The 12452-nt window shown below is 33.2% G+C and overlaps 1 protein-coding gene across 1 annotated transcript in view; it reads left to right on the forward strand.

Annotated features, from left to right (window-relative positions):
* Positions 1-12452, forward strand: part of Htr2c (5-hydroxytryptamine receptor 2C) — a 257707-nt gene that overhangs the window by 105071 nt on the left and 140184 nt on the right. Inside the window, exons 2-3 of the mRNA XM_010603102.2 lie at positions 8192-8305; positions 11699-12012. Of these exons, the coding sequence (XP_010601404.1) occupies positions 8271-8305; positions 11699-12012 (349 nt within the window). The 5' untranslated portion in view covers positions 8192-8270. The remainder of the gene's footprint in view (positions 1-8191; positions 8306-11698; positions 12013-12452) is intronic.

The following is a 12452-nucleotide window of genomic DNA, read 5'->3' on the forward strand; positions in this document are numbered from 1 at the left end:
GGATTCATTGGGAAATAGAAGAGATGGTATGGAATGCATGTACACTAATTTGAGAGATATGTAGGCTGCATTGTGAAAATACTTCAAAGTCACATTCGTGCTTCTTTCAGATTGAGGCTTTGTCATGTGACCACCATGCTTTCTTTACATTCAATTGACAATAACAAGTAGAATCTATTGTAAGAAAACTTATTTAGAAATATTCTCTTTGTAAAATAGCACAGAATAATATTAAGCACTTATCAATTAGATTTGATCACAGCAATTGGGACAAACAAGAAGAGCTAGAGGTCCTCTACAGTGACTTCTAAATGTCACAGATGAAAACAATGAGACCCAGAGAGGTTCAGGGACTAATGAGCTAGTGCTAAAGGCAAGTGTAAACCTTACCTCTTACAGGCTCTCCACTAATGACATGTATCCTATACTAACCACATTTAACATCTGGGCTACTTGCTGAATGATACCAGAATGAATCAGGCACTATTTATGTTATGAATTATACAAAGTAATTAATTTTTATTTTGACTCATCTGTAATGTAGTTGTGACATGTTTCAGTCTTGCATTGTTGGTGTTATTTATAAGTATTACTGAATAGCAGTGAGTTACATCTATTTCATAATAACAAGTTATAAAACTGTTGTAGGATTTGCTTTTTTCAGGTGTGATTACAAAACCAGAAATAAACTGAACCTTCATTTCCAAAGTTGCTTTTGTGCATGTTTCTCTCCCCTTTGTGTAGGAGTTTCTGAAGCTGTGAATCAAGAGCTGTTGCAGCGATGAGGAGTTAAGAGTTCATTCAGATGTCCAGATGTACCAAGTACCCAGTTATTTGGCAATAAATACATCTGGGCAACTGATTGAATTTTTCGCTTTTCATGACTCACCTGGAACCTTCGACAACGTGAAAGGCCTGCTAGATAGTCCAAGTTTGTGATCTCTTAATTACATGAGCTGGGAAGTGGGAACTGCCTGTGGGTGAGAAGATGCCATTGTAAATGTAAGTGGGAATGCATTTTAGTATGCAGCGAAATTGAATTGAGTGTCCTAGCAAAAGACAAAGAGGGTATTTTCTTTTCTAGTTTGCAAAAGTAAAATCAAACTAACAGAAAATTTTGCATTATTCCAGTTTTGATATTTGGTGTGTGCCTACCTTACCAGTATAAGATAACTGTATTTTATTGTGATTGAGAATAACTCACAAGTGCTGGCTAATATTGTTCAAATATTATAATATTTTAAACGCCTATAACCATGCAATTTCACCTTATTCACCATAATTATCACTGTCAGAAATTATCCTGTTTCTTTTATACATATTTATTTCCTCTTTCTCCAGCTAGCATGAAACCTCCATGGGAGCAGAGACCTTGTCAACCATGTTTACCACAATATGCTCAGCATTTAGTGTAGTGCCCAGCTCATGATAAGCAATCAATAAATATTTGAATAGATAAAGGTACTGCTACATAGTTTTTGGTCTTGCGAATTAGCTGGAGTTGGTCTCCAACACAGAAAGTTAATAAATGGGTTCTCTCATAAGCTCTGCTCCTTAAAAACCTTCAGTTTACTCTGCTATGTGGATACTTACGCTGAGACAACTCAGGAATAGTTCTGCTACCACCTATGGAGAAAGCAGGTTCAAATCACTGGGCGTGTTGCCCACTATGACAGATTCTCTTGTCTGTTACCACCAGCATGGCATGATTTTTCAGTAGCTACTTTAACTCTATTAATTTGAGAGATGTTTCTGAAGTGCTATTTTAACTAAAGGGAAAAGGTCACATTTTAGGTAAATGGAACCAAACAAAATCTCTCACAAAACATGTCAAGCAGAAAAATTTCATAAATGCACATAAAGAGAAAATGTTTCATTTTCTTTCCTCATACAGGAGGAACAGCTAATTTTTCTCAACCACCCCTTGCATTATCTAGAGGAGTGTAAAAGTATTAGCACTGGAGCTGCCTTTAATTTGAATGATCATCTTATTATTAAGATATCCCATCCAGTTAATGGTACTCTCCTGTACTTTCAGAAGAGTCTCGGTTTGGAGAAGAAATTGTAAAATCACTCAATACATATAACTGTATACCCAGAACTGTTTGATTTCCCCATAACACACTATGCAGAAGCATCTTTTTTTAAAAAAATAACCAAAGCACTGCATTAACTGGTTGCTACTATCATGGTATCTTGTGGTATATATAGATCCAGTACTTAGTGTAATAACAAATTAAACTTCCATTGAAGTCTATTAGTCTATCGAGTCTTCTGGTGTGATATAAAATAACATTTTCTGATGGAGTACATTGCTGAACAGTAGAACATTATGAAATTGCCTCCCCTGATGGTTATTCTAAAGAACATTGATTGTCAAACTTCTTGAAATGGCTTAAATATAAACCTGTCTGAAGACAAGGCACCAGATTATTTTATTACTTATGATTTTCAGCTCTGAGTGTTCTGTGAATTCAAAATTATAGAATAAATTGAGGCCTTACAATAGAAGATAGAAGGTTAGAGTTTATTCAACTTTGTAAGATACATTTCCAAAGGAATTTATTGTATTGAAAAATCCTGCATTCACTACTCGAAAAGCAATCTTTAATTTCATTGATTATGACTAGAAAATTTCCATCAAAATATTTAATAGTTATCTGATGTGACTATATTTGGCATAGGTGAATTTTAGTATGACACATGTATACTTTAAGAGAAAATCTCAAGTACATTTAAAGTTGAAAGAGCATTCCTACATTATTTATTAGTCTTAAGGATAATTTTGAATTAAAAGAGTATCCCCAAAATTAATTGTCATGAATATGTGCTGCATTAATAGCACCTTTCTAGGGCTAATCTGAATATTTGTGATTAATTAATATTTTTATTAAGCCATCTGCTAAAAGTTCAGTGGGTATAACTAAGAGAAATATTTTGTAATAAGAGTCCATAATTTCTGAACAATAAAACTGACAAAAATCAAATCTCTGTATATAACATTGCATATTTAATTCTTTTTCTTTTTTCTGTTTTGTACTGGGGATTGAACTCGGGCCTTTGCAAGGAAGGAGCCAGAACCACTGAGCTAAATCCCCAGCCCAATTCTTAAATGCTTTATTATTAAAATTAAGTCAGAAATCATCTGTTGGTTCGGTATTCTAATTTTTACCAACATGCACTGACAGATGTGGTTTCTTCAAGTATGAGAAGAAATAACCTGCTACATCACCATGATGACCACGGAATTGCCAGAAATCTACCATAAACTATGTATTTTAATGACTTCATTCATATTCCTTAATTTTTGTTAAAACATCAGTAGAAATGCTGGCCTTTTATCTTTAGATTTGTTAATATTATGTTTGACCAGACCTGGAAAAGAAAGAATAAAAAATATTTTGAAAACAGAAAATGTGACTGAAAGGTGATCAATCTTTCTACAGTGTCAAAGTGTGGAAAAGATAAAGGTAAGGATGAACTGTAAATGGCTAGCTTTAGAGGATGCAAGGAAAACCCATGGTTTTCAGTAAAGTTTTACTTCTAACATTTCCAAACACAATTTGAGCAAAACTACAGTTCTTCCTTTATCCTCAGGTAGGATCTTTTGACTTTAGGCCTTTAATCTCTTCAAGTTTCTCCAGTTCCCTTCCTTCAGTTAGTCGATTACTTTGTACTCAGAACTTGGCTAGTGAATATGGTATGGAAGACACATTTATGGCCCCTCTACTCAAGAATTTGTTTTTAATACAAAATCCTTAAGGCCATGCTGCTACTAGCTTTTATTCCCTGCAGTGCTTTTACTTTTTTTCATTATTTTGATTTCCATGATGATTATTGATTATGACGTTTAAGTATTTTTGTGAGTGATACTGATTTTGATAGTTTGAAGTTTATTTCTGAATATCCAGTGAAGGTACTGTTTTAGTTCAGTTGTTTTCAAGTGTCCACACTGTTTTTGATGATTATGCTAATGACACATGTCGTATGCACAGGTTCCACAAATGTCATTTTAATACAATGCTCAGATATGGGTTTTTCATACCATAGATGTTATTCTGTAATATTTTGTGTAAAATTATACTACTGAAAGCTATACAGAAACTACTATTTGTTCACCTTTGTGACTTAGCAAATGTAGCTTCTGTTATTTTTGTCTGAATATCATATAGTTCTTTAGACGTAGCATGAACATGTTTGTGAGTTATGCTGTAGAAGAAATTAGAGATAAGCTGTCATACTGATTGCAAACTTATTTCTGATTTTCTCTTAAAATTTGAGATAGCTAATTGGTTTCAGGTTAATCTTTTTTTGTACTTAAAACCACATTCATACATATATCAATATACACACATATGTCAATGTGTGGGTATATGTAAACAATTAGATTGTTACATGTTAAAATATAGGTATAGCTACTCTAAGAGTCCTGTAAATTCTCATTAAAAATCAACCAAGTGTTTTAGTTTTATAAAACAAATTTCTCCAAAATTAAATATTTGAACTCATAGACATTCTTTTTGTATTCACACAACTCTGGTAATTCTGTTATGAAAGATTGGTGAGATCTGAGAAGTATACAGATCAGAATATTTAAGGCCAGGGATTTACTTCAGTGTCACCGCACCTGCCTCAAAAGTGCAAGGTCCTGAATTTGATGCACTGCTTAAAAAAAAAAAAAAAGAAAAAGAAAGAATATGTAGAGCTTTTTTCCTCTTAGTAACTGATCTTTCCCAAGGCTTAAGAGAGTTTTGAATCCCCTTTCCTTTGTGTAGAATTACAGAACATTTCTTTTGGTGGGAGGTGCTGACAGTTGAACCCAGGACCTTCACACTAAGCTGCATTCTAATCCCTTTCATATTCTATTTTGTGACAGAATTTTGCTAAGTCCCTGAGTTGTTCAGGTTGAGCTCCAACTTTGCATCCTCCTACCTCAGCCTCCTAGTGAGGTGGGATTACACATAGGTTCCATCACACTCAGCAACAAAACATTTCTTATTACAAAGTATCACCATATTAACCTACCCATTTGAATAATCACATTGTGAAACTTAATTTATGTTACATATATTTTACAATTTATTCCTATTATATTCCTAAACTTCAAGTTTAAGGGCATTTTCTCTCATATTTAGTCAGTTTTAAAACAATACAAACTTTGCCAAGTATTCTGGTACAGACTCCTAATTCCAGCACTCTAGGAGACTGAGGCAGGAAGGAAGTTTGCAAGTTTGAGCCCAACCCAAGAGACTTCGCAAGGCCTTGTCTCAAAAATTTAAAAATGCCATAAAGGAATTGCAGATGTCCCTCAGTGTGAAGGTGCTCAGCTCAAAATTCAATAAGTACCAAAATAAACAAACAAATAAATAATGGAATGCAAAACTTTAGCTTAAGTTGTAGCTGTGGTAGAACACTTAGTATATCACTATAACAGTCCTCAAAATAATTTAAAGGTAAATAAAATAAAAAATTTAAAAAACAAATAAAAGACTGCAAATTTTACCAGCCCAAGACATGATTTTGCCCTTAAATCATTTAGGTTGATAAATTGGATATCTGTGTACATAATGGATTTTGCGATTATTGTTCTTGTCAATGACATGAGAACTTAGACAAATGAATAAAAACCTTGATCCAGTGAATTGTTATGAAATAATAATATTTTGAGTTATAACAATGGCTGACAAGGTGGATAATAGAATGTTTAATAAGATGATCACTGCATCTTGCTATGGCAAATACAATTCCATTTTTTATGTTACAACTTATTGGAGTACAGTGTATTTTACCCTTTCTTTAAATCTTTTAAAATATACTAATCTTTGGATACTTGACAAATAAGTATTGAAAGTCATACCATGGTTTCTTTTAGCATAGGAAAGGGAAGGGTTTTGATATTTATAGGGGGCTGAGAGGAAAAAATGAAAAATGACATTGCTATCCATTTATCTCTTATATATTTTTTCCTGTCATTTATTTCCAGACCTTCCGGGCAAAGGGACTATGTGTTATCTGGCAGGATCTTGTGACCTAGCAGTCCGGCTGATATCACTCTTCCAGACAAAATTTTTAGTTCCTAGGAGGCCATATTTCACGTATTATTGTGATAAGGGGATGATTTTATGATACACTTTTGTGTACATAGTACTAATAGAACTTAGTGAAAGTTGAGAATAAAAAGAGAACAGAATAAATTGATAGTTTGGATGACTAGACAAATAATTCTATTAAATGAGATGGGAAACAGAGATACAATTTGTTCTTGTGAAATTTTACTTCCAAGTTTCTAAAGAAAAATTATAAAGACAGATTTTCATTATCATATTCTTTAAAAATATTTACAAACTAGACAAAATTGTTCATCTTTCAACATTATGCCATATTCTTAAGCTATGTAACTCTCTCTCTTTCTTTCTTTCGTTCTTTCTTTCTCTCTCTCACATGCACACACACCTGCACACACAGATATTTCTAAATTTTTCTTTTAATTTTCTATTTTTTATAGTTAGTATATGTTTGTGTTACATTCATCTTGGGAAATTGGTACATGTACACATCACATCTTAATCATTTTTAGATTCTTCTCATTGACAACCCAGTGTGAGCAAACTTCAGAGCATCACAAACCTAATTCTTGGAATAGTTTTATAACCCCAGAAGTGAATATGGTTTGATGTTTAGTGTGGAAATAAAATGTAACAAAAAATCTAAATAGAAAATAGAGAAAAAGCAAAATAGAGAATAGAGAAGCTTAAACATGCTATTCCCAGTAAGGCTCTCTTAAGCAGAAAGACCAAGGGATCTTTATGATAGTTACTAGAACCCACACTGAATAGTTCTTCAGTCTCAGTGTAAAGATCAATAGTGACATGTTCCACCTCATAAAGATGTATTTCCACAATGAGAGATACAGCCATTCTTAGCAAATTTGGTCTAGTCTACTCTTGACCAGCATGTTAACATACTGAAGACAGTACCGAGTGAAGAATAATACACTGTGGGTTGGGTTTTGTGACACAATAAATAACTCTGAAAATAGCCTATAGAAATAAAAAGTGTTTATTCTGAATTCTTTGATGTCATTCAAATTTCATGTTTACTTCTTATGGTGGTACCTTAGAGGTTATATTGTCACCACTTAATCCACATCTTGTGCTACTGATTTTTTGTCAGCAATTTTCAACATTACTCCATAATCTCTGACTATAAAATACTATCTATTAGCTACTAACTAATTACTACCTGGAATGGTTGTTATATTTAATAGAGAAAACTGCATCAATTTGCTTGTTTTAGCATAAACCTGCTGTTTCTACTTTCTGGAGTATATTGCTGGTTAAGGCAAAAGTATAAATACAGCCGGGTGTGGTGGTGCATGCCTGTAATCCCAGCCCTCAGGAGGCTGAGGCAGGAGTATTGCTGTGAGTTCGAGACCAGCCTGGGCTACATAGTGAGCTCCAGGTCAGTCTCAACTATATTGTGAGACCCTGTTATGCACATGCATATTGCTTTACTTTGAAGAAAAATAAAATGAAATATGCAAAATATGTTCATTTTATTAAAATTGTTTTAGTTTTCCATGTTACTATAAAATGAAATCTTTTTATTTTAGGCATGATAATTATTAGATTATACAATTTCTTCCAATGGTTTACAATTAAGAAGGATATGTTCCTAATTCCTTATTTATTTATTTATTTGGTATGGGGATCGAACTCAGTTCCTTGCACTTGAGAGGCAGGCAGTGGAACCACTAAGCTAAATCCCCAGCCTTTTAGTTCCTTTTTTAAAACATTGATTTATTTTTTTTTTAATCGAGGATCAAACTCAGGAACCTGCTCATGCAAGGCACTTGGCAGAACCACTGGGCTAAATCCCCGGCCCTTAAAACATTGATTTGAAGTGATGTGTATAGCAACAGAGCGATATTTAGTACAATTCCTATAAATAAAGTTTATGCAAGCAATTTTAGAGGAATTATGATGGTTATATATTGGTAAAGAAATGAAAAATTTGTTCTTTGCTATTCTTTATCACTGCTACAATATAACAGGCTTACCTGTGTGCTAAATTAATTATTGCCTGCTTCTTATCACTAAATAAAGGCATTTATATTTATTAAATTGGTTAGTATGCAAGGTATTTGCACTTTTAACTAATTTTCTTTTTCTTTTCTTTTTTCTCTCCCCAGAATGGAGGATACGATAAATTCAATCTATTAATTTTCTCTTCTCAATTTTATACTTTGGTTGCTTAACACTGAAGCAACCATGGTGAACCTAAGGAACGCGGTGCATTCATTCCTGTAAGGATGTTATTACTTATTATTTTAATGAAAGATGATGTCTATGGTAGCTTGCTTAAAGATGTTCAAAATGCTCCAATATGACTATTCGGGTATATCTGCCTCTATCTGCATAAATGACTCATCTCAAAAGATTAATATTATAGATGTTTCCTATCTCAAAATAATAAGTTGGGAAAATAATTTGTATTTTAAGTAAAGATTTCAGGTTATGCACTCAAACATATAATATGGGGATAGTACACTGACTTCAAATAATCCCAATTCTCATAGTTGTTTTCTGTTTGGATAAAACTTAAAAAGGAGAAAGTTTCCTTCCTTTTTTTTTTTAAATGTTACCTGAACTGGCAAGATAATAAGATGTTTCAATAAGCCTCTGACTGCACAAAGAATAATGGATATTGTAAAAGAAAAGGCTCCAAGTTAGGTGTAAAGGTTGGTGGATGTAGGTAGACAGAGGAAAATAATACCATTCTGATAAGTCTTGATATAATGACCTACTGGTTGAAATAAGCAGAATACACCAGAAAAGAGGTAAGTAAAGAATCAGATTGAAGAACTAAGGAATTCTAAATTTGATCTAATCTAAATCTACTCTTGGAGGAATAGGGCACAGGAAAAGAGGTCCAAAGCTGTATGAACTCTGACCAGTAGAGTTGAAAAGACCTGAATTTCTTTGCTCTGTATATAATCTTCTCTGTGTCTTCAAAGGGAGCTCACTCAGGAAATTGTTTATAGCCTAGTATTGGATCCAACATTGGATGCTCTGTAATATGATGTAGGGCTATGTTAAAGACATAAACATTTTCTACAGTGAAATTAAGGAATCAGTATAGTTTTCTCCATTCTACAAGAGAAACAATGAACAATTTGTCTCTTCTATAAATACCCATTGTCATATGGCAACGCAAAAACTCAGTAAACTTAAAATGGACTCAAGATTTTAATTTAAATTATTATTTTATATATTTAGAATGTAAAATTATATTTTCATTAAAATTCAGGAACAGTGAGTAAATTGTTTGCATTGTCCAGAGAGAAATTACGATTTTCATTTACATATTTTGAGAGGTTCCAGTGGGCTTAATAACAATTAATGTATGAGTAAACTTCAAGAGCAAGACTTTAATTACTCTGTATTTATAAAAGGACTTTATATATTTCAGTGAGCACATGAGTATTAAATGTTAAATTTAATTAACTGCAGCCAATTCTTGATTACAAAACTGTACACATATGATTGATGTACAACAAAAATCATAAAAACCTTAACAATAAGTGATATTAATATGACTTAATCAAAATGAATTTAATTAAAGTCAGGAAACTGAAGTAAATATTCTTTCAAAATCTATCCCATAATCCTTACTTTATCCTGTAATTCATAAAGATATATTTGGATTCTATAAGACATCTCTGCAATTCAGTATTTGTTTCATGGATTTTTTATTATGAAATATGCATGTTCTGAACAGTTAGACACAGAAGTGTTTTTCTACCATAAAATCCTGAGATAATTAAACTATAAAATGTATAATGAGACGTAAGTTTTCATGTATATTTTCATTATGCATGATTTTACCCTGAACTCCTCGACAACTTTTAAAGACATGAAAAAATTTAGATGTTCTCACAATTTATTTTTAAAATGTGAAGTTAGAGGCCAGGAATTTAGCTCATGGCATGTGCCTACCTCACAAGCGTAAGGTCCTGAGTTCAATCCCAGGTACTGGGGGAGGGGCGGAAAGTGAAATTAGCCTCCATATTTTCTTAGCAACTTATTCCCTGGCCTTAAGGATAAACATATTTGTGGGTCTACAACTGATAATTAAAAACACAGCTATAATTATTTGAGCATTAAGTCCGGTGGGAATAAATTAGATGTCATCAGCTAATTTAACACAGCAGGACAACAAATCTCTTCTCAATGAGGCCACAAAAGACCCTGGAAAAGATTCTAGAAGGGTTGAGGGGTGAATTGTGTGCTTAGCATGACCAAGGCCCTGGGTTTAATCCTCAGCACTAAGCTAAACAAAAATACAGTAAGTTAAAATATAAAGTTAAGTAATTATCTGAGCCCAGTTCTGTATAGGTAGATATCATCTTGAAAAAAATAAGGATTTTGGGGGGGCCAATTTAGAAATGCATAAGTAAGTATTAAGTAACCATAGAATATTTTTGTTTAACTTTGAAATCAGGTTGTCTTAGCTATTTCATTAATGAAAATAACTATGTTAGTTTTATTAGACAGTTTAGGAGACTCTCTTTTGAGAGAACACTTATGTATGTAACTTGAACGAATCTCCTATCACCATCAGGGGAAATTGGAATGTTCAAGGTCAGCCTTCTCTATGTCTTTTCCATTAGAAAACCACCTAGCTTGAAAGTCCTAATAGAAAAATATACCTAGATACCAATAAGTACATTTTAATTTACTGAAGTTTAGTTCCTAGTTTATAAAATGTAACACACCCACAGGTGTTAATCATCACCATAAATCATTACGTAACTTAGAGTAGGTCCTGAAAACATGGGACACAAATGAGGAAACTGGCAAATACATGGAAAATGTAAAGACCAATACAGGAAATTTTGGAGCATGGTTGTTGAGTGCATTTACTTAGCTCATTCAAATCTCTGGATGTGACCCCAGCACCAGAAAGAAAAAGAAGATTAAAAAGTTGTTAACCACTATAAAGTCACTTTGCAAATGTGAGAAAGTAGGAACAGTTCTAAAAAGAAATGAGTATGTACTGTTAAAACCCACTGTGCCTCTTTCAGTTTTCTAAAGGTGACGGGATGGCAAGTTATTTTTCCTAGCTTTAGATCAAAAGAAGGCAACTTCGAATTTTCTTGTCAGGCTACTGGATCATTTCATAAAATCTTCGTTCTCTTGTCACCTGTTTCAAAGGGTATCTCAAAGAAATTAATATTTTAAAGTGTGAAGAATAAACCAGCACAACAAAATGAACAATACTGTAGTTTGGGGTTGCAGTACAAGTTTAGAGCATAGTCCTTGAAATCAGTGAGACTTTAGCATGCTACATATTGACATGAGAAAGTTATTTAACCTCTTTATACTTGATTCTGCTCAATCAATGTAATGGACATAAATTAATACTGAGTTTATGTGGTGTTATATAGAATCAAATGAGATTATACATGTATTTTAACAAAGTACATGCATAATTTGTAATAATCAGAGAGAAATACTGAGGTTTAATTAGGAGAGTAAAAATAGTGATTGAGATGAGGATGAGGATGATGATGATGATGGTGGTGGTGGTGGTGGTTTTTGAAGGAGAGGCAATTGTTTTGTATAAGCAATATATTGTGCAGAAGTAATATTATAGGTACCTGATTGGGTTTTTTCTCTTTCTTCTTAATTTTCAGTGTGCACCTAATTGGCCTGTTGGTTTGGCAATTTGATATTTCTGTGAGTCCAGTAGCAGCTATGGTAACTGACATTTTCAATACCTCCGATGGTGGACGCTTTAAATTTCCAGATGGGGTACAAAATTGGCCAGCACTTTCAATCGTCAGCATAATAATCATGACAATAGGTGGCAACATACTTGTTATCATGGCAGTAAGCATGGAAAAGAAACTGCACAATGCCACCAATTACTTCTTAATGTCCCTAGCTATTGCTGATATGCTAGTGGGACTACTTGTCATGCCACTTTCTCTTCTTGCAATTCTTTATGGTAAGTACAATTCTTTCAGCTTCTCAATCCCACATTATACTGCAAATTTGAGCTAGATGTCATAGTAAATACTCACATATTTTACCTATAGCATTTGGAAAATGAAGAAAAAAGCAAAGTATGTGGCAGAACAAATTGGTTGTATATCTTTAGATTTATTAAATAAATCAGTAGTAGAGTTTTCAAAAAGGAAAATAGACATAATGTGTTTAAATTATACATAAATGCTTTATTCTTCAGCGTCATTGATATATAAGGAATTACTAGTTATTCAGAATGAGACAAGGACAGAAATATCCCTCACACACATATTCTGGACAGTATACAAACCATCTCTCATACTAAAAAGGAAAAACAGTCTAATTTTGGGGGGGTATTTTTGAGACAGTGTTTTTCTGTCTCAGTTCAGGCTGGCCTCCTCCTCCTCCTCCTCCTCCTCT

The sequence above is a fragment of the Fukomys damarensis genome, unplaced genomic scaffold (genome assembly GCF_012274545.1).
Source record: "Fukomys damarensis isolate Sample0158 unplaced genomic scaffold, DMR_v1.0_HiC HiC_scaffold_39, whole genome shotgun sequence".
NCBI lineage: Eukaryota > Metazoa > Chordata > Mammalia > Rodentia > Bathyergidae > Fukomys > Fukomys damarensis.